The sequence below is a fragment of the Acomys minous genome, assembly GCF_964271855.1.
Source record: "Acomys minous genome assembly, chromosome: 13".
NCBI lineage: Eukaryota > Metazoa > Chordata > Mammalia > Rodentia > Muridae > Acomys > Acomys minous.
Genome location: NC_140495.1, coordinates 103,660,851 through 103,682,733, shown reverse-complemented (window position 1 = coordinate 103,682,733; position 21,883 = coordinate 103,660,851). Strand labels below are relative to the sequence as shown.

Below are 21,883 nucleotides of genomic sequence, written 5' to 3'. Positions count from 1 at the left end.
CTAGGTGGGGTAGGGGATCAGGAATTCTGAACTAGTGGGAGAGAAAAGGATCGTGTGTGTGTGTGTGTGTGTGTGTGTGTGTGTGTGTGTCTGTCTGTCTGTCTGTCTGTCTGTCTGTCTGTCTACTTGAAGGTACCTTATTGACTCTGGGTACACCAAGAGTGGGGGTGGAGGTGGTCCAGGGGCCACCCTTGGGCATGGCAGGCTCCATAACACATGTACACCAGCTCTTGGAAGAGGTGCCCATGGCGGTGTACCATGGGCAGCGGCTCCACGAGAGCTACCGCTCTGGGCTGGGAGCCAGTGGAGATACTGAGGCTGGTAGTACCTCCATGCCGCACCCAATGACCCAAGAGTGCAGGCGGGGGTGGGGATAAGAAGCTACCAGTATCTCTCTCCAATGTCCACTGGTGATAAATGTCTTTCTTCAAATCGCTGGCCTTCCCACTGTCCACCTCACAGACTGAACGCGTGTCCTGCAGTGGACAAGAATTAGTGAGCATGGGATGTCCTTGTACCTTGCTCTGGGTTTGAGCCTCTCGTAGTTTTGTGAGGCAGCTTGGAGACACTGAGGACGGGAAGAAGCTACTACTCAGTGGCTTCCAGAATCTACAATGGATGCCAGCCCTTGCCCACCCTGTTTATCCTTGGGTTCCAAATCTACCAGATTTCTCACTAGGCAGACTCTCCCTGGCCCAGATCAGAGCCCAACGCCCCGCCCATCAAGCTGTCCCCGCCCTGTCCCGCCCCTGTTCGCCCCTGCCCGCCCCTGCCTTAGCCGGCGGCAGCGGGTCGGGAGCGCTGTGGGCAAGCTGCTCACCGAGGTGCAGGGCGCAACATCAGGGCGCACACGGCCTGGCCTGCGGAGATGGCGCCCAGGTTCGGGCCGCGGGCAGGCACGGGGCTAAAGGGTACGAGGGAGTGGGGGACGCCTGGGGCCCCGCTAATCTGTAGCTGTCTTCCGCAGGTGCCATAGGCTCCGGCAACGGCACCTCCTGGACGTGCTCACTAGTTTGGTCTTGCTGCTGGTGGTACGCGTGGCCTGGGCAGAGGCAGGTAAGCCCGGGTGCAAGCATAACTTGGTGCCCCAGTGTCCGCCGGACTCCCGCGCCTTTTTTGCAGGTCTCTGGTTTGTCCCGGAGACAGCCACCTCTTGTTCTGTGCGGTCTGCCGGGAGGCAGCGGCGCCTCGGGCCCTGCCCACGCGCAGGTGGCGGGCGGTGGCTGCAGCGCTCAGGGCTTGTGCGATGGTGGCGCTTTCTTCTGCTAGCCATTCATTCTCTAAACTCAGGGCGTCTGGGGTTTCGGAGTGTGAGCTGTCTGTGTCTGGAGTCCTTCTCGGGGTGACCAAACTTAAGCAGCTTTGCATAGAAGTTTGTGCGCTCTGCCAGTTGCGCGGTACCGGTGGCCAGAAAGGAGCGGAGGCGTCTGCTGGTGGCCCACCTCGGCAATGTTGCCCTCCCTGGTCTCATTCTTATCAATGCTGAAGCGAGTGCCCGGCGCCGGTCCCTCCAGGTCCTCGGGAGGGACCGTGGGCGGAGTTTGTCATGGCTGAGAAGGACCGGAGGAAGATTGTTAAGTGCATGGCGTCATCTTTGAGTTTCCAACCTGTTGAGGCAAAACTGCGCGCGTTTGCCCGGGGCCGGACTCCGGTGGCCGGCTAGTCTTTGTGCACCGCTGCAGCGCAAGGCCCCTATCCCCATCGCCTGCAGTGGTGTCGGGTTGCGCGCGGTCCTCTTTGATGCTGCTGAGCGCCTAGCGCAGCTAGGCCGGCAACAGTGCTCCTAAGCCTAAGGGATTCGTCGCCTTCCCTGCTGCCTGCGAGGTCCGCAGCATGTGCGCACCGATGACTTCTTTTGCCGCCAGCTCTGAGATCCAGCAGCTAACCAGAAACTGGCTGCCCTCCTGCTCAACTTGTCTATAAAGCCCCTGAGTAGGGGGCTGGTGTAATGCCAGGCTGCTGGGGTAGAAACCCCGCGCTTTATCACAAAAGGCGCCTGCGGGTGATCTCCCCAAAGAACCAAATCAGTACTCTGCTCACTCTCTGGTTAGCAAACTTTCTGGTCTCTTGTCACAGCATCATGAAGGATAAGAGATAAAGAGAGGAAGGGACTCTCTCTGGGAAGGAAAAGTGACTTGGTCCATTGCTTCAGTGCCTTAGTCACTTCTGGCTAAGTATCAGTACAGGCTCCTTTAAACAGCAGATCTGCAAACCACCTGTTGGTTGGGTAGCAGATAATTCTTCATTTATTTGTGTTAACTACAGGGTGGGGGGTAACGCCTTGCAACTGCCAGCGATGGGTTTTGGCCAGGCCTTTCTTACTGACCGACCACATGGCACTTGGGGCTATTAATCAAATGAGGGCCTGGCAGGGGCTGCAGACAGGGGTTTTTTTGTAAGCCTGGGGCCTCTTCTGTAACCATTGATGACAAAGGAAAGATGCTGCAGAGACCAGCATCCCCGCCCACCCTCCCAGCTAGATTAATTTCAAGTGTAGAAAAACAAAGAAGATGGATCTTAATTTTAGCCTTTGGGTGGAACAAACCTGTTTGTCAGTAAGCTTTGGTGAGATGGAAGAATAAGTGGGGAAAGTGGTGTATCTCTGTTTTTGTTTTTGTTTTTGTGGCTGCTGTTAGGGTTTTTAGCTTTGTCCCCTCAGGGACAGGAAGGTCCCTCTATAGAGATGACTGACCTGAGGAATGTAATTCTTCTGTGCCCTGGAGGTTGAGCTCAGCAGGGGGAGGGGGGGAGGGGAGGGGGGTGTTGTGTTGCTTACACCAGCCCCTCCCCCAATGTGGTCCAGGACTCCTCATCTCCTAGGTGCTGAGTCCCCTGGACCAGGATAACTGGTGAGCTATAAGTTATTGGGGGGGGGCGAGCTAATATGCCTGACATCCTGACTAGCAGGTTGCCATTTGCTTCCTTCAGCTGCCTTGAGGCCTAGCTGCATCTCGGGATGTGTCTATGCTGAGCAAAGCTCTTTTCTGTTTTTGCACTGGCCCTGTGATGCTGAAGGTCATTCAGAAGATCTTCACCTGCCTTGGAGGAGCTGTCACACTTGGGCCTCCTAGGATATGTAGAGTCCCCATTTGTCTGCAGTTGCTCTTCTTGTGGACTCGTGTGTCACATGGTTACGGACTTTTTTTTTTTTTTTTGAGACACGGTTTCTCTGTGTAGCCTTGCCTGTCCTGGACTAACTTTGTAGACCAGGCTGGCCTTGAACTCACAGCGATCCGCCTGCCTCTGCCTCCCGAGTGCTGGGATTACGGACTTTTAAGAGGGGTCCCCCATGAGGAAGGGGAACAGGCCAAGGAGGCATTCACATGATTCTCATGGCCACCCTGGAGCTCTCTTCACCAGCCTCCTGTCTCCAGCTTGACTCCCCCACCCCATGTCTGTGGCATTGCCGAGACTTCCCGCTGTGTAGGGGTGGGTTAGCACACAGCAATGCCCCTGAGCTGCCTTCCCTCAGTAGGTCTGCAGGGGTGGGGCTCACGGCCACTTGGTAACAGACTTTATAAGTTAGTCGGGGAATGGGCTCCTGTTCCTGGCTCCCCCCACTGGGGAGTCTTCAGGATTCAGATGCAGAGACCTTGAAGATAGTTTTGAATTTCAGCAAAACTTGTTTTTCAGGGTACTCCTGTTTTTCTTCAAAGGAAGGAGGCCAGAAAGCCCTCATTCGAGGAAACCTAGGAGTGAGCTGACCTCCCCAGGGTGCAGGTGTGGCTAGTCGGGCCAGAGTGCTGCCTCAGCACTGTTCCACTTTGAAAATGTACTGTACAGGCATGAAAATTCACGTGTACTCAGGGCACAAGGGCCTATAAATGTGGTGTGTTCATGCATAAATGTTCACGTAGACGTGTACCTACAGATATGCTTACATGTTCACACAGTGCAAACCATGTGAGCACTAACACACAGAAGTTCATCTACATTTGTGCCCCCACATGCCCACATGTGAATTCATACATAACTGTGCACACAAACAGGCACACATTCCCACAGGCACACACAAATGCATAATCATACATGCATGTGCACAAGCACACGCGTGCGTGCGCGCTCACACACATACACACACACGTAAGTTCTCCTCATGTAACATCACCCACAAATGGAAACACAATATACACACACACATGGAAGTACACAAGTGCATGGCAGAGCAGTTGCACATGCATGCATGCGTACACACACACACACACACACACACACACACACACACACACACACACTCACACACTGTCTTTGTCCATGTAAAAGCTCTGAGTTCTGTCTGGGCTTTTGGAAAGGCTGGGTTCACTGGGAGGGCCAAGAGGTCCTGTGTGAAGTGTCCAGCCTCCTGGTTTCAGGATATGAGGATCAGTACTCTATAAGCACCTCTTGGACCACAGACGCCATCTCAGGACTGGGAACATCATCAGAGGCTCTCTGTTAGGAGTTACGGCTCAGAGAAGAGACAGGTCACGGTAGTGCTCCTTGTCTCAAGATTGAGCCTGGTAACCTGTGATGGAATGGTGCTTCCTGGCCGCCCAGATAGACATAATACATAGGGCCTAGCAGAAATTCCCAAGATTGGATGCTGGAGTGTGCATAGTGTGTGTGTGTGTGTGTGTGTGTGTGTGTGTGTGTGTGTGTGTGTTTGAAACAGTAGGAAGAAAATTATGTTTGGTATGTTTATGAGGCTTAAAGATTTAGTACATTTTCAATTACAAGTGGCATGGTGAGATAATAGAAAGATATGGGGGAACCTAGCATGTATCCCATGGGCTGACCAGCTCTGTTCTGCTAGCCAGGTTATCTGCTTGCCTATATCTAGCCCCTACCCTGAAGTTTTGGGGCGTGGGTTTCAGCTTTTTGTCAGGCCTGGCTTCCTTCCTTGAAGCCATCTTGGAAGGCTCCCCAACACCAGTGAGGTCATGCAGGCCTGGGTTCTGAGGGAGCAGAGAACGGGGCAAGTTTTGTCCTGTGTGCCCAGATGGTATAGTGACTGTCACCCATCCTTGAAGCATGGATTTCCCCATCCCAAATCAGGGAGAAGAAAACGCTTCTTGCTGCATATTGTGGGCAGCTGAGAACCCTTGGTAAAGCCGTATACATGGCTGTGTCTTTGCCTGTTTCACTGTGTCTCATCTCATGGTAATGGTGTTTCTATGGCATACAATGTATCTGTGCAATTTACATTGTATTCCTCCTGGCGTAGGCAGCCCCTTCTGGCAGGGACCCCAGGTGTTTTTGTCTGCAGCACAAGCCATGCTGGCTGGGGATGTGGGAGCCAGGCTCTACCTGAGAGATGCAAGTCAGGTAGATGGGTCTGTGCTCATCTTGGTTGGCTGTCAGTGCATCAGATCACAGATGCACTGAGTCAGGTCAACTTTGGGCTGCAGGCGCATGTCCGGTCCTTGCCTGTGGAAGCATATTTTCTCCCTGGCTCCTTCACATGGGCAAGCCTAAGCATAGCTATTTCTGGCTGCTGCAGTTGGAGCCATAGCATGGAGAGTCTGCCCACAAGCCTGTACATCCTCCTGGAATTTCATACTGGCAGATGGGGATCACTACCAGACTGATCCCCTATGGGCACTTTGTATACTTGGGGAGGTTTTGTAGTGGGACAGGGCAAGGCAGGGTTACCCAGCATCAGGCCAGGGCAGGTCCTCAGGTATCCCCCAGTTTCTAGAAGATCGGGATGTTCTGGAGGTGCTTGCAAGATATACTGGGTACAGCCAGGTATAGTGGTGCATGCCTTTAATCCCAGCACTTGGGAGGCAGAAGCAGGTGGATCTCTGTGAGTTGGAGGCCATCCTGGTCTACAAAGTGAGTCTAGGTCAGACAGACCTATTACACAGAGAGATGCTGTCTTAGGGGGGGACAAAAAAAGGACATGTTGGGTTCAGCTAGTTACCAGCACTGGCCTTGGGTGAGGGTTGATGCTGAGGTGTCCGACGGAAGAGATGCTGCAGGAAGGTGAGATGGGGCTACCTGTGGAGAGGGATCAGTGATGGGTTATGGGTAGGGCCTAGATTTAAATATAATAGTAATGATGATGATGATGATGATGATGATGATGTTGCTGTTTGGAATCCACTCATTCACTTTTGTTTAGAATCCCTCACTGTTTCTGTTTTATTTTTGAGTGGCTTCACAATCTGCAGCAGCTAGGCCTCCTGTTTCAAAGCTGGGCTTAGATGTCTTTGAAACAGTATCAGATTTCTGTAGCAGGGTTCTCCCTCTTGAAAAAGCCTGCCAGCACAAGCTGTTCACTGTGAGCAGGAGCAGTGATTTGAACTGCTGTAAAAGCTGAACTGGAAAGAGCTCAGAGCGAGAGCGTCCTTGGTGGTAGTTAGCCATCCACCCAGCCTTCTCTGGAAGAGCTGTGGGTTTAGCTGCTCGGCAGGTAACTCCGGGTGGACCCCTGAAGGCCTGAATCCAGATATGCTCCACTCCTCGAGGACAAAGATAGACCTTTCCATGGGTGGACTTGGAGAGGGAGGGTGCAGTCTCCCATGGCCTTTGGTAGGCAAAACTCAGGCCCAGTCAGTTGGCCCCATGCAGGTTGGGACCATGGGAGTAAGGGATCAGCTGACGTAGTCGGGCCTTTTCCCAAGGTCCCTCATAGGTAAGCCAGGTGTTGTCATGGGAGCAGCACTTGTGACTTCCGAGGAGGCTAAAGGGGCCAGCCAGCAGAGTGGTACCCAGCATTTGTGGGCACTCTTCCGAGGCTCCCCTGGCTCTGGACCACCACACCTGGAGGTGTGGGCAGAGAGGCCACACTGGTTACTGGTACCTTGGGGTGAATGGCACTCCTCCACTCCTTTACTGTTCCACTCAATCACTGGTTTTCTCCCTCCCTCTCTCCCTCTCCCTCTCCCTCTCTCTCTCTCTCCCTTTTTTTTTTTTTTTTTTTTTTTGATTTTTTGAGACACGGTTTCTCTGTGTAGCCTTAGCTATCCTGGACTCACTTTTTAGACCAGGCTGGCCTCGAACTCGCAGCAATCCGCCTGCCTTTGTTTCCCGAGTGCTGAGATTAAAGGTGTGCGCCACCACTGCCTGGCTGGTGGTTTTCTCTTTTCGTGTGTGTGTGTGTGTGTGTGTGTGTGTGTGTGTGGTGTGTGTGTGTTCCTGAACACCTCGGGTGCCTTCTCCGAGACACGGAAGGAAGGTAGACAGTCTGTGTTTCCAGACACCGATAGTCTGGGGGCTGAGGGAAGGGTGGGTGGTGATGGGGAGCAGGACTTTCTCTTATCTCCTGAGGCAGAGTGCCCGGAGCCTGGGTTCTATCAGCTTCTTGTTCTCACGCCCCCTTATCTTGGGCGCTTCCAGTCAGAGTTGGGGCTGGGTGCGGGGGCTGTGCTTGGATCTTCAAGAGAGGTAGGGCCCGTTAAGATGGGCAGAGCTAATTCTCATCAGGTCAGGCCAGAGGTAACTAATGTCACTTCAGAAATATTGCTAATCTGATCAGACGTTTTGGAGTTACACTGCAGAGGGTAACTGCACTAACCGTCACAGCACTGGCTTCGTCTCTGAGGGGTATGTCTTTCCTTATAGCGTTGTGTCTGTCTGGCGATAACTCTGCATGCCACATTGGTGTGTTGGCCTGGCTTGTGGTCAGCCTGTAATGTATAACGTCTTCGTTTTTTATGACTTCTAAGCCGTCTCCTAGTGGTGGAAGCCTAGACTGGCAAGCGCAGTCTAAGGATGGGCTCATTTTCAACCATCTGCAGGACGACATGAGACTAGGTGCTTGCTGTGGAAAGCATCGATCGAGTGAGGCCAGATAATCTACCCAGGGGAGGGCTGTGTGGGGCTGGGCACTCTTGTAAGAGAGATACATGGTATGTGTCGATTGCTTTCTACCAGGTCTAGTTCCTGTGGCAAACAGGGTTATATCTGGCAGGCAGCCTGGCCATCAGCTTTGCCTTCATAGGTGGTGGCTGACGTGGTGGCTGAGAGCCCAGGATTTAGGTTCGAAGCTGGCTCTGTTCCCACCTGCCCGTGTGACTTTAGGTGGCTCCCTGACCCTTCTAATGGAGCTGACGATGGTTCGCTTGCCACGAGGCAACGTGAAACCTGTGGCCTGTACTAAAAAGAGCATAATTGTGTTTCAGTTTCCCCCTGAGTCCTGACAGTGTTGGACTGGCTTCAGAGGACCCATAATGCCCTGTGGGAGCTCTGTCCCAGCTGTCCCAGCATCAACAGGAGTAGGAGGTGTGTTTCTAGAACTCTTCCCCAGCTGTCAGCTGGACCTGCTGCTGTGACACGTTACGTATGCTGTGACACGTTACGTAAGGAGAAGCAGCCCCTTCGGCCTCTCAAGGGTTTTCCCTAGAACCCTGAGATGCCCAGCTTGGTGATATTAATGTTCCATGTGCTTTTGGAGAGATTCCAGGACCACCTGCCCACTTCTGCTTACCAGATATCTTTACAGGGCTGACATAATTTGGGCTGGTATCTCTTCCTAGGGCAAGTTTTCTATCCAGGAGGTGAGCTGTGGATACAGGCCCCGTCCGGGGAATGGAGAATCAAACTCTTAGCTTCCTTGTCCTTGTCACCTTAGCTTGTCACCCGGAAAACTGGGAGCCACTTTCAATCAATCTCTTGTCTATGCAAGCCTGGGTTCCTGCCTGTGGGTCTGGGTCTGGCCGCGTCTTCTGTTGTCCAGAGCGTTCCTTTGCTTTCTCACTGTGAGGTGGTCCTGGTTCCCTTCTGGTCACCTTCCTGCTCTTTAGAAAGCTCCATGCCTATGCCTGAGGACCAGTGAAGGCAGGTGACTAGGATGTTCCCAATGGGAAGAGGGTTCTACGTGAAACAAGCAGGGCCCATGACAGGGTCCTGTGAACAGTTGGGAAAATTAGAGCTGAGAGCCCATAGCCCTATCTCTTGTGTGTTTTCAGAGCTACTAGCACTTGGAGGATGAGGAAGAAGAGGGGGAGGAGGAGGAGAAAGAAGAAGAGATGTGTTGAGCCTGAGGCCTCTGAACCCAGGGGTCTTATCTGCTTCTCATCCTGGCTTCTAATACTCCCTCTTCCTTCCTTCCTTCCTTCCTTCCTTCCTTCCTTCCTTCCTTCCTCTCTTTCTTTCTTTTTTACTTTTTCTGCTATGCAGCAGACTTACATCTTGCCGGTGGGCTCTTAGGGCGCCTGCTCTTGCCAAGCAACATTAGTGATGACCTCTGGTTCATTCTGGGTCCTTGGACAGCAAGGTCCTATCTCCTGGAGAGCCCCCACCTCCCTCGGGACAACCAGGACCTAACTGTTTTCTTGATGAAACGAATCTTTACCCCCTCCCCCCCAGGAAAGCCACCCGGTGGAATGCCATGGGAGGTCTGTAACCAGGGGGAGGACCACCCATCCTACTGCTCCCTTCACTGTCATTGTCACATGAGGGAAATGATGATCCTTTAGATGGACAGGCGAGGCTTGAACCCTGGGTAGCCTGAGGGACTGAGGGACAGCCAGCTGGCTAGCAGGTCTGGGCCATACTGACAAATGCAACAGTGAGGGCAGACAGCAGATGCTAAGGATGGGAGTGTTAGTAGAGGGGACCCATGCCCTTATTTGGCATGTATATTAGGCCGAATAGGGAGGGTCCCCCAAAGATACCCACACCCTCATCTGCTGACTGTGAAGGCCTGGAAGCACACTACCCATGGGGTTAGATGGGGGATTTTGAGGTAGGGAGATGATTGGCAGCTGACAGGGTTGCCGTGTGTTTATGAGGAGGCATGGACAGGAGAGCCAGTCAGACATGCGGATGTATGTATGGTTAAGGGAGCGCGCACCTGCGGAGGGGTGGGTATTTGAGGATACAGCACAGTTTAGAGGATGCTATGCTGTTGGCCTTGAGTACGGAGGCAGCCATTAGGTGACACGCACGCCCCTAGACACCTTCTGAGAAAGTTGGGGTGGCCTGCCCTGGAGCCTGGAGGACCCAACTCTGCCAATGCCTCGGCTTTCTACTTGTGACCTCCAGAACTCTAAGAGAATAAGCCTGTGCTTTGTGTAGCTGACCGTGGGCGTTTGTTCCTGGAACCCTTGGAAACAGATGTGGACGCTCCCTGGCTCACTGCAGGGGAGGAGATAGCAAAAAGGTGCCTAATGCGGTGTGACACCCTCGGAAGTGTTTTGAGGTCTGATCCTTTTCCAAGCAGGATGCCACAGGGTGTCTCTAAATGCTCCTTGGCCAGAATGCTTCCAGTTTCTTTCAACATGGCTAGCTAGGACCACTCGAGGCTGAAAGTGTTCCACCAACAAGCTAAAGATAAGTCCCTACCCCGAGGACACTCCCTGACTTCAGCGGACTTCTCACTGGTTGACCCCGCCCCCCAACACAGCCTGTACAGCAGCCTCTGGTGCCTCTATACTCCAGCGTCTGAGTTTAGGGCCAATTGGCCAAAGAGAGAGAGAGGACAACTGTTGGTGAGGAGCAGACACCATTCAGAGACTGGCTGCCAGGGTGCCCGGAGCTGCCCAGAGGCTTGTCCATGAATGCTGTCCTTGCTGTCCCCGAGATATAGTGGGAATTCTGCTAGGCAGGACATACAGCCTAGGGGCTTTGCAGAGTGGGTTCAGCCTATCACAAATCAGACAGACCACTGCCTGGGCCAGCACCTTCAACCCCATGAGAACCGCTCGTGCCAGCCCCAAGGGACGTGATGACAGTGTGGCTGGAAACATTTTCCTACAGTAAAGCAGATAGCTGGCTGTGTGCCCAGCAGGCTATCAGTACTCCATTGGGCTCGTCTGTGGACCAGTGGCTGCCAGTCTCTGGTTGTCCTGAAACACTGCCCAGGCCTCAGCTATCTGGAGTGATTCTGCGTCCTCAGTTATCCAGAAGGGACCTGATGGAGCCCTCAGTCAGCCTACTGCAGAGATGTGGTAGCAGATGTGGATCTGGGAACTGGACCTTATTCCTTATGAAAATGACCAAACCACAGCCACCTCCTAGCAAGTGGACTTTCACACGTTTTAAATTACATCTTCTCATTTGTACTGGACCAAACTGGCTTTGTCGGGTTCTCTGCTTGTACCTGGGGATTGGGACCAGCCCTTAGAGCATATGTGATTGCACAAGCCTCTGAGTCAGCCTTTGGCCAGGTGCTCAGCCTGGCTTCTGGGCCTGTCCAAGTTCAGGGGAGAAGAGGGGCTTGCTTACAAGTGTACACACCGAGGAGGGGAGCTGAGGGGGCTACACCCAGGACTTATGGGGTACAGTGCTTCCTTCCTGCTACATCTCTGGATTTCGTCTATCATGGAAGCTGACAGGCCTCCCTGTTGTCTCTTCTGGTCTGCAGTGACAGGGTCAGCCACGTCAGCCAGCCCACTGCACTGGGACACGTGCACACCTTGACTGAGCCTCTATGGAATAGGAAATGCTAGTGTGCCCAGGGCTATGGCCCAAGGACCGTAGGGCTTGGTGGTATTTAATTTCTCTCTTCAAATTCAGGAACCTAGGGTGAGGATGCAGAGCAAGTGTATTAGATCAAGGCAGTGATTCTCAGCTCCAGTGTCTTTCCTAGCAGCCTCTAGCATCCTCATCACTTCCATCTCTGCCTTCAAATATACCCCCATCCTTTCCCTACCAGCTTCCCAGGATTCCTGCTTGCTCCTCCTCCCAGCCTCCCCCCACACTTTCCTTTCCCCATCCTCCCACCATCCTCATCCCTTCTCTTAAAGCCCCACCCCCACCCCCAGTATCCCCCCCATCCCTCTTCCCAGGGCCCCTAGCAGCTTCCCCTAATCTTTCCAAGCCTTCCTGTATCCTCGCTCCCTTGTGGTCAGTCTGTAATCTCTGCAGGTGTTACATTCAAGCTAAATTAGTTTCTGAATTTCAATTATTTTGCAACAGTTAATAGTGTTAATAGTTCAATTCTAATGCTGCAGCCGCTCCCCCTCTCCCCCCCCCTGCTCCCTCCCCACCCCCCAAACCTGGTCTGTTTGTCCCAAGCCTCTTCGGAAGACTCCCATTTACTTCTTTTGCATTTCATTGTCCCTTGACGGGCCAGCATTCCTCCTGAGATAAGACAAAAGATACAGGGCTTTATCTCTTGGGTTCGCAGACATTCTATATGACCTTTGCCCTCCAGTATTAGTGAGGGTTTTTTTAAAAAAGGTTCCCCCCCCCCCCCCCCCGTCCTGCTGGCTGATCACTGTTCAGGCACTTTTCACATGTGCACGGGCCACTTTATTTGTTCCTCCCGGTGGGTTGCTGCAGTCTGGGCTCCCCTGAGACCTTCACTCGGGTTCTTTTTTCTTTGAGACAGGATTTCTCTGTGTAGCCCTGGAGCTCGCTCTGTAGACCAGGCTAGCCTCAAACTCAGAGACCCGCCTACCTCTGCCTCCCGAGTGCTGGGATCAAAGGAGTGCGACCCCGTGCCTGGTTCATCTGGAGTTCTTGATTTTTTCCTCTTTGGAGCTGTCCTCTGGCAATGGTCCCACAGGCCTGCTGCCTGCTGCCCTGTGACTGGGTAGTTCGTGTTTCTGCTGTCATTATGGCTCTTTAAGTGTTCCCAGTTTTGTTTAACATGACCGATGCCCACTTCTGCTTCCTTCCACACTTAAAGGAACCTTAAACATCCCGAGCTGAACCTGCTATTAGCAACCACACAGACTGAACATTAATCTGGTCTCAGCCAACGAGGCCGTGGTTTGGCCTGATTTTTCTGTGTTGAGCAGAACCAGGCCACTTCCCTAAGCATCGTGCCCCAAAGCTCTCTACTGGGACTCTTCCTTTGTCCTGTCTCTCCCTCCTCCCCAAGCCTTTTCCTGTAAGTCTTGGTGTCCTCCACGTGGCTGATGAGCTAGTGACACCCAGTTGTGTCATTGCCTGCACTTGCCCACGCAGGCCAAGAACCGCAATGGTTGTGTCACTGTCACACAAAGCCTGCAGCTACATAATAAGTGCTCAGAAGAAACACATGGAGTGGGAAAGGAAACCACCCGCCAGCACTGAACTTGCTGTGGACATTTCTGCACATCACCTTCTTTTATGGAAAAAAAAAAGGTGACACGTGAGTGACTGCAGTTATGGGACTTGTGTGTGACTCATTGTAGACCTGTTGTCTCAGTCTTTCCTGGCCCTTGATATGACCTCGGACCGGCTGGGTTCCGTCATCTACAAACAAATGTGAACTTTGGGATGGCAAATGCTTGTTTGAACAATTCCCTTCTCAGCCGGCCATGGTGGCGCACACCTTTAATCCCAGGCAATGACGACTCACCCATGTGTAAGCTCCATGACAGAGTCGTTTCAAGTGGACAGTCTGTCTGCTGCAGGGGTCTTCCCTGTCCCCTGCAGAGCTGGCAGTTTTGCCAAGGAGTTAAGCTGCAGAAGGCACATTTGCCCAAGAACTCCCCAGGGTACCCTGGAGCAGCATCTTCCTGGTTATTTTGTCCTAACCCTGGTAAACATAGGGGTACCTCCTGCGGAGAGGACTGCTTACCTACTGACTCCTGCTCTTCCCCCTCTCACATCCCATGTCCTCCCCTGCCTTCTGTCTATGACTCTGTTTTCCCCGGCTCATGGCTATCTAAGGCTCAGGGCTATATCACCTCCCAGGGAGAACTAGTGTATCTCTAAGACTGACTCGTTAATAGCAGTGGCTGCCTTCTTCAGTCCCTCTGTGGGCTTCCCCATGCAACCTCACTTCTGTGCATTCTCTCTGTATAGTCCTCCCCTGTGCATCCTCTCTGTGTGGCCCCTCCCTGTGCATCCTCTCTGTGTGGCCCCTCCCTGTGCATCCTTTCTGTGTGGCTCCTCCCTGTGCATCCTCTCTGTGTGGCCCCTCCCCTGTGTGCCCTCTGTGTGTAGCCCCTCCCCTGTGTGCCCTCTGTGTGTGGCCCCTCCCCTGTGTGCCCTCTGTGTGTAGCCCCTCCCCTGTGTGCCCTCTGTGTGTGGCCCCTCCCCTGCGCATCCTCTCTGTGTGGCCCCTCCCCTGTGTGCCCTCTGTGTGTAGCCCCTCCCCTGTGTGCCCTCTCTGTGTGTAGCCCCTCCCCTGTGTGCCCTCTGTGTGTGTAGCCCCTCCCCTGTGTGCCCTCTCTGTGTGGCCCCTCCCCTGTGTGCCCTCTCTGTGTGGCCCCTCCCCTGTGTGCCCTCTGTGTGTAGCCCCTCCCCTGTGTGCCCTCTGTGTGTAGCCCCTCCTCTGTGTGCCCTCTGTGTGTGGCCCCTCCCCTGTGTGCCCTCTCTGTGTGGCCCCTCCCCTGTGTGCCCTCTGTGTGTGTAGCCCCTCCCCTGTGTGCCCTCTGTGTGTAGCCCCTCCTCTGTGTGCCCTCTGTGTGTGGCCCCTCCCCTGTGTGCCCTCTCTGTGTAGCCCCTCCCCTGTGTGCCCTCTGTGTGTGTAGCCCCTCCCCTGTGTGCCCTCTGTGTGTGGCCCCTCCCCTGTGTGCCCTCTCTGTGTGGCCCCTCCCCTGTGTGCCCTCTCTGTGTGGCCCCTCCCCTGTGTGCCCTCTCTGTGTGGCCCCTCCCCTGTGTGCCCTCTCTGTGTGGCCCCTCCTCTGTGCATCCTCTCTGTGTGGCTCCTCCCCTGTGCATCCTCTCTGTGTGGCTCCTCCCCTGTGTGCCCTTTCTGTGTGTAGCCCCTCCCCTGTGTGCCCTCTCTGTGTGTAGCCCCTCCCCTGTGCATCCTCTCTGTGTGGCTCCTCCCCTGTGCATCCTCTCTGTGTAGCTCCTCCTCTGTGCATCCTCTCTGTGTGGCTCCTCCCCTGCGCATCCTCTCTGTGTGGCCCCTCCCCTGTGTGCCCTTTCTGTGTGTAGCCCCTCCCCTGTGTGCCCTCTCTGTGTAGCCCCTCCCCTGTGTGCCCTCTGTGTGTAGCCCCTCCCCTGTGTGCCCTCTGTGTGTAGCCCCTCCCCTGTGCATCCTCTCTGTGTGGCTCCTCCCCTGTGCATCCTCTCTGTGTGGCTCCTCCCCTGCGCATCCTCTCTGTGTGGCCCCTCCCCTGTGTGCCCTCTGTGTGTAGCCCCTCCCCTGTGTGCCCTCTCTGTGTGGCTCCTCCCCTGTGCATCCTGTCTGTGTGGCCCCTCCCCTGTGCATTCTCTCTGCATGGCCTTTCCCCTGTGCATCCCCTGTGTGCAGCCCCTCCTTTCTGGCCTGCAATTCTGTCTGGCAAGGGAGATCCCACCAGTATGGATCCCAACAGAAGGGTTTAAGGTGCACAGACCCTCCTAAGGCCCCTGGTCTGCTCACAGAGCTAGGGGATGGAGAAGCAATGCTCCCCACAGAGCAGGGAAGGCCATGATGTTTTGGGGCCTTAGCCTCAAGGCAGTGACGGCAATAAACTGGTTTCATCCTGTCTTAAGAGATAGGTGAGTGGGGATGGAGAGACGGCTCAGCAGTTAAGAGCACCGACCGCTCTTCCACAGGACCACGGTTCATTCAAATCCCAGCATCCACATGGCGGCTCACAATGGTCTGCAACTCTAAGATTTGACACTCACACAGACATACATGCAGGCAAAAGCACCAATGTGCATAAAATAAAAAGTAAATAGATAAATAAATAAATAAATAAATAAACAAACAAACAAACAGATGGGTGGGTGAGAAGCAGGGCTGCCCAGTCTCTTTCCTGTTCTTTCAGAGACAGGTCAGAGAGCTTCTGGGTCTTTGAAAGGTTGGTGCTGTGGCTTGCAACAGGTAACTAGGCTACTGAGTCAGAGTGACTCTATGCTTGGGCTGAGGCCCAGAGCCTCTAGGAGGCTTATTCTGTTCTTGGGGCAGATGGCTGGCTGTGAGCACTCTGCCTGGGGCCACCCTTCCTCTGGTAGAAGCTGGGTTACCAGCTGGACTTGTGACTTTCCACCAGGCAGAAGTGTTTTTGTTTGTTTATTTTTGTTTAAAGCAGGTTTACTGGGCATTTCTAATGAAGGCCCACGACACAGCTAGAGAAAACCATCAGTATAGAAAAGCCATGATGGACCCTCCTCAGGGCCTCAGTGGACATGCGTTTGAAGGAGGAGCTCAGTCATCAGACTGAATCCTGACACTTGGGCTGTTTTTGCTGAGACCGTGTTGCCCATCCTGCTGTCCTCACAGGCTTGCTCCTCCTGTCTGAGCTTGAGCGCTATGAGTGTGCGCTGCCATGCCCAGCTCCCTCCCTAAGTTAACTTATTTGAGACAGTGTAGCTTAATATGGCCTTGAACTCGCCCTCTTCCAACCTCTGCTGGGGTGACAGGCACGTACTGCCATGCCTGGCTTAACTCCAGTTTCTAGATACAGGCTGTTTAATCACATCCCTAGGCACAATCTTGTCATGGCCCTGGCAGCTGGGTCTGACTCAGATGAGCTGTTTAGGTCCATGTATGGGCACACAGAATCAAGGATCAACTTCTGGAGGACAATAATGAACTTGGCCACAGGTGGCGCTGTCTCCCACCTCGACCTAGTGATGAGCTCTCATGTGTTTGAGCAGCTGTGGAAGGCCACGGACTCTCTGGCTCTTCCCTTCAGGGCTAACCTTGGCTCCATAGTCCTCCTGACAGTGCTGAGGTGCTGCTGTCCTGGGCTAGTCGCTGGAGGCTCCCTTTCTGAGCAGTCCTGGGCACCTGTTGGTCACATTTAGGGTATAGGGTAGACTACCTGGTCATTAGCCCCTGTGCCTGTTGCCGGGCAGGTTTGTGGGCAGCATAGAGTTAACAGGCAGGGCTTCCTGCAGGCCAGCTCAGTGCTGGGAGGCCATGATCTCCAGCGCTTTCTTCTCCAGTTCTTTCTGCACTAATTGAAGACGTGACATTCCGGAGGACGGAGGATGAAAAGCCTCTTTTGTGTGCAGGCGGCAGGCAGCTGGGCACACAGCCCTGGGTCGGCCGGCCATGCACAGCAGCCCCAGAGCAGGTAGAGCATGGCCCTGGCTGAGGAATGTCCCCACGAGACTCCCAAAACAACTTCCTCCTTTATTCCTGCTATCAGCTCACGGTGCCTGCCGATTTGGGTCCCAATTATAGGTGGGGAACCCAGGGGTGGGTGGGTGGGGGGAGGTTGTGCTGTCTAGACAGTAATCCTGAGATTGAGTTTCTTCTGCGCCGTATCCCGGCAACAGGATTACAATTGGTGGGAGGTGGGGGTGAATTCTCTGGGGCTGGGCGAGGGGACCCCTGGCTCCTTCTATTCCGTACAACTTTCTGCTGTGGGAAGTAGGTCAAGGGCACCAGGGGAAGCCCCTGTGGAGAAGGCTGGCAACCGAGAGGTTGGCATGCTGGGCTCTTGCAGGTGTGACGTGAAGGTGGGGTACTGCCTGTTCTCTAGGGTTTGCAGTAAAGTGGGGGGGGGGGGAGGCTGAACAGTAATCTGAGGAGCCATGGGCAGCCAAGACCTTGGTGGGGTCCACCTGTGGTCAAGGGCAGGTACCCTGTTCTGTCTGTCCCAGGCTGATCATGTGTCCTGACTGCAGATTGCTGTCTTTGCAGGGGCCGGAGGGCAGCCTCTGCTTCTGCCTGTGTTCTGCACTCCTCTAGGCTTGGAAACTCCAGCCACGCACCCCCACTCTACTGTGCCCCTTCTGATTGGCGTCTACTGTGACTGCATTAGCTTCTGGCATGTGCTAGGAGATTTGTGCCTGCCTGTCCCACTCCACACTTGGTAGACCCCTTTAAAGAAGGATGACAGGCAGGTGGCAGGCTCTGTGTGGGACTTACTGGACTTTACCTGTGGACTGGACTCCTCCTCCTCCTCCTCCTCCTTCTCTTCCTCCTCCTCCTCAGGCGGTGTGGCCTTCACAAGGCATTTGTTTTGCCTTTGCCACTGCAGTGTTTCAGTTCAAATCACATGTTGGGCGCCTGTCCCCCTTACATAGGGACTCACTGTCATGTTCATGGCTGAAGAGCTTTCCCTAGGATCATGTTGCCCTAGTGGAGGTCCTGGGTGGGAGTCAATGTCAGCTGCATAGGAGGGGCAGAGCTAAGCAGGTGGTTCACAACATTGTGTGGATCAGTACCCTTGGGAAGGCAGGGAGGATGGGGCAGCTTTGTAGATGGACGGTCAGGAGTGGGTATGTGTAGATGAAGCTGCGGTAACAAGTAGACTCAGTGCTTCATCAGTGGAGCAGCAGGGGTGATAGCTATTGGCTGGAAGGAAGCTCATGCTGTTTGGTGCCAGGCGCTATGCACATTCTCTTCCTTTTATGGAGACTCTCTTCCCCCCCCTCCCTTGTTTTTTGAGATAGGCTTTCCTTGGCTGTCCTGGACTTGGACTTGCTTTGTAGACCAGGCTGGCCTTGAACTCACAACGATCCGCCTGCCTCTGCCTCACAAGTGCTGGGATTAAAGGCGTGCGCCACCACTGCCCGGCAAGACTCTTATTTTTTTTTCACCTTCCAGTAATCATGCAGTCAGATGGATTGGGTGAATGGAGGGCAGTATTAAAACTCCGAGGCCCTGCCATGTGTGAAGGTGCTTGCCCAGCATCCTGGCACTTGGGAGGCGGCGGCAGGAGGATCGCCTTGAATTTGAAGCTAGCCTAGTCGAAATCATCATCATCATCATCATCATCAACAACAACAACAACAACAACAACAACAACAACAACAAACCACCCAAGAACCAAAGAAAGATGAAACAAAAGCTCCAGGCTCTAAAGTCCCAGGAGATGCTGTCTCAGGACAATAGTCCTCAACACCTCCTGCTCCTTTGGGGACTCTTTGTAAGTGTGTAGGTGCACATGTGTGCATGGGTGCACACGTGTGTGCGGGTGCTTGCAAATATGCCTGTGTAGACCAGAAGTCAAACTCAGGTTTCGTTTTCCAGGTGCCTCCCACCTTCTTTTTTCATTTCTGATTTTTATTTTTGAGAAAGGGCTTCTGTGGGGAGATTGGTTATTAACCAGCTGGAAAACATCCTTGAACAAATTCTGAGAGGAAGTTTAAAAAAAAAAAAAAAGAGCCAAAAACAAGAGGCGGGCCCTTGGAGACTTGGGCTAGTTTTGGCTGTTCATCGCTCCACTTTGAGGTGCTCCTAGAGAGAACCACTTGAGGGAAGGCTTCGGGGCTCCGGGCTCCAGCTGAGGCTCCAGGTTCTGGTTGTTCCAGGTTCCAGCAGAAGAAATCCTGCTGATTACACCAGGAGAATCATTCCTCGGAACTGATATCCTTACGGTTTTGTTACTGTATTCTTTAATCTTTTTTTTCCTCTTGTTTAGGTTAGTCGGGTTATAAGTGAGGTATTCTCAGCTGATAAGTTTGTAATAAAATATGTTTGCTAAGAAAACTGAGCCTACAAGCTTCCCTGTGTAGCCCTGGCTGTCCTGGAACTCGCTCTGTAGACCAGGCTGGCCTTGAACTCAGATCCACCTGCCTCTGCCTCCCCCGAGTGCTGGGATTAAAGGTGTGCGCCACCACCGCCCTGCCTGTTTCTGTGTACTCATTCATTCGTTTGTTGGTTGGTTAATTAATAAATTTCTCATTGGCTTGGAACTCAGCGATTTGGCTAGACTGACTGGATGGTGAACCCCAGACATCCCATCTCTGCCTCCCCAGGGATTATAAGTGTATACCACCACACCCACGTTTTTAATGGGATTTTGGGGATCAAACTCAATTCCTCATATTTGCATAGTGAGCACTTTACCAACCGGGCAATCTCCTCGGTCTGCCATCTTAGTTAAGGTTCCATTGCTGTGAAGAGACACCATAACCACACTAACTCTTAGAAAGGAAAACACTTAATCGGGGCTGGCTTTCAGTTCAGAGGTTTAGTCCATTGTCATCATGGTGGGAAACATGGCGACATGCAGGCAGACGTGGTGCTGGAGAAGGAGCTCAGAGTTCTGTATCTTGATCTGCAGGCAACGGAAGGAGACTGCCACTCTCTGCCAAGCTTGAGCGTAAGGGATACCTCAAAGCCCAGTTCCACAGTGACGCACTTCCTCCAGCAAGGCCTTACCTACTAACAGTCCCTATGGCCAAACATTCAAACTCATGAGTCTTACGGGGACCACTTCTATTCAAACTACCACAGCTCTCTAGGCCCTGTATGTCTGTCATGCCTGTAAAACCTGCAGGGCTTTCGTTCATGCTCTGGGCTGCCCATGGTGTGGTAGAGCTCGCCTCATCCCACATTAGCACATGTACACATGGGCACATCCAACCCAAGGCTTAGTGCATGCAAAACCTGAATCCCTGGAATTTTCCAGCCGCCGGCACCTTACGCCTTCCCCACTGTCTGCAGAGCACCAGCTGCCCATGCCGGTACCGGTAGAGCCAACACAGAGCCGACAGGGGTGGTTGCTCAGTCCTGCAGCAGGAGCCGAGAAGATGCTCACTACTAGATGCTGTGAGAATGACTGTTTCAGCTCAGGATGGGCATGCACTGGCTCCCCAGCTTTCTCTCGATGCAGGGTGGGGGTGGGGGTGAGAGGTAGAGGGTGGGGAAGATGCAAGGGCTGGATTCCCGTTCAGGATGGAGGAGCAGGTCTGTGACTCTGGGTAAGCCCACAAGGCTCCTGTGGGGGACTGTTCTGTAGGACTGAGGGGGAGAAAGGAGTGTATTTGCCTGTACTCTGACTGACGCCTAATTAATTGCTCTGGTGCAGCGGCTCCTTTTTCCTTTTCCTCAATGTAAGTCAAATTTGCAAATGGCCCTTGAGCCCAGGGGGATTGAGAATGACCACGTCTGATGTCATCACTTTCTTCAACTGGGCCACCATCTTTTGCTGAGAATGGTGCCTGCTTGGCAGGGAGAAATGTGTGGGGGCCCTTGTGAGTCACCCTTGAGCTGGGCCCTTGGCTTCTGTGGAATGTGGCCTCCTTCCCTTGAGTCTGTCTACCTGGTATCTCCTCTCCCTCTTCTTACTAGATGTGGCACAAAGCCGTGGGCTGTAGGCCACCGAGTCACTGTTAGTGCAGAGTCCCTGACTCGAGCTCCTGTCAAACATTAACAGGTGAGGCTGGCCCCTGTTGAAGAATAACTCAGTTACCCTCCAGGCTATGATGTCCAAAAAAAAAGAATGGCCACCTGTGCCCTCAAGCTGGCCAGTTTGGGTCTGCTCCGATCAGTAGGCTGAACGGTCCTTACAGGCAGTGGCTGGGTGCATCCAGCTCCCCTGGCCAGAACGTTTCTATTTGGTGTTTTGATGTGGAATCTGAGATGTGGGCGGCAGGTGCAGTTGCTTCCCATCGGTTCAGATGGGCAGGGCGGAGCCATTGTGCTTGGTCACAGGCAGCTGTCCAGCAGACAGCCAGGCCTGGGAAGCTGGCAGTTGGAGGTGGCTGAACAGTCCTGTGGGCGGTGGAGAGCCTCTGGGTAGCACCTGACTTGCCACTTAAGTTCACTCAGGCAGCTGAGTAGACTCAGTGCTCCATAACGGGTCCTGGCCTGGCTGACAGGGCCACATAGTTCTAGCTTGATCCTGTCTCTGGTGTGGGAGCAGCTGGGTAAAGAAGCAGCTTAGGTGTCTGTGGTCTGTTCTGTGACTTCTCATGCCATTAGCCTCCCTGTTCCCATGTGGACCCTGCCACTTTCCCACCACTGTCCTGTGTGTCCACCGTGCAGCAACCCGAGGTGCCTTAGAAAAGAGGGAGCCCAGCCAGGGTGGGGAAGTCTTACTAGCACCCTCATCTCACACCCCCAGGTTTTCCACATCTCTTGAATCCTGCCTCTCTAGGTCTGGCTCCTGGTGAGGGGAGAATGGGGACTGTAGACTCTGGGCTTAAGGTGACAGGAAGGAAGCTCCTAGAAGTGCTTGTTAGAGTCCCTAGGGCCCGTGGCACCTCTTACTTCCCAGACCAGACCCGGAGATGAGGGTTCTTCTCCGGGCCCCAGAGCAAATGACCAAGCCTTGATTTGAATGTGAGTTTTGGTTCTAAACTGTATTTGCATCATAGGAGGTGGGGAGGGAAGGTGGGGAGATGACTGAGGAAAGGAAAGATGCTGAAGATCATACCAGGACGTCTGTCCTCA

At 53.6% G+C, this 21,883-nt stretch overlaps 1 protein-coding gene across 2 annotated transcripts in view; it reads left to right on the top strand.

The window, feature by feature from the left end:
• Positions 1–744: 744 nt before the first annotated feature.
• COL18A1 (collagen type XVIII alpha 1 chain) overlaps positions 745–21,883 on the top strand; it is a 110,898-nt gene continuing 89,759 nt past the window's right edge. For both annotated transcript variants that reach the window (XM_084754296.1, XM_084754295.1), the window contains exons 1-2: positions 745–879; positions 968–1,056. In XM_084754296.1, coding sequence (XP_084610422.1) covers positions 869–879; positions 968–1,056 — 100 coding nt within the window. In that variant the 5' untranslated portion in view covers positions 745–868. The remainder of the gene's footprint in view (positions 880–967; positions 1,057–21,883) is intronic.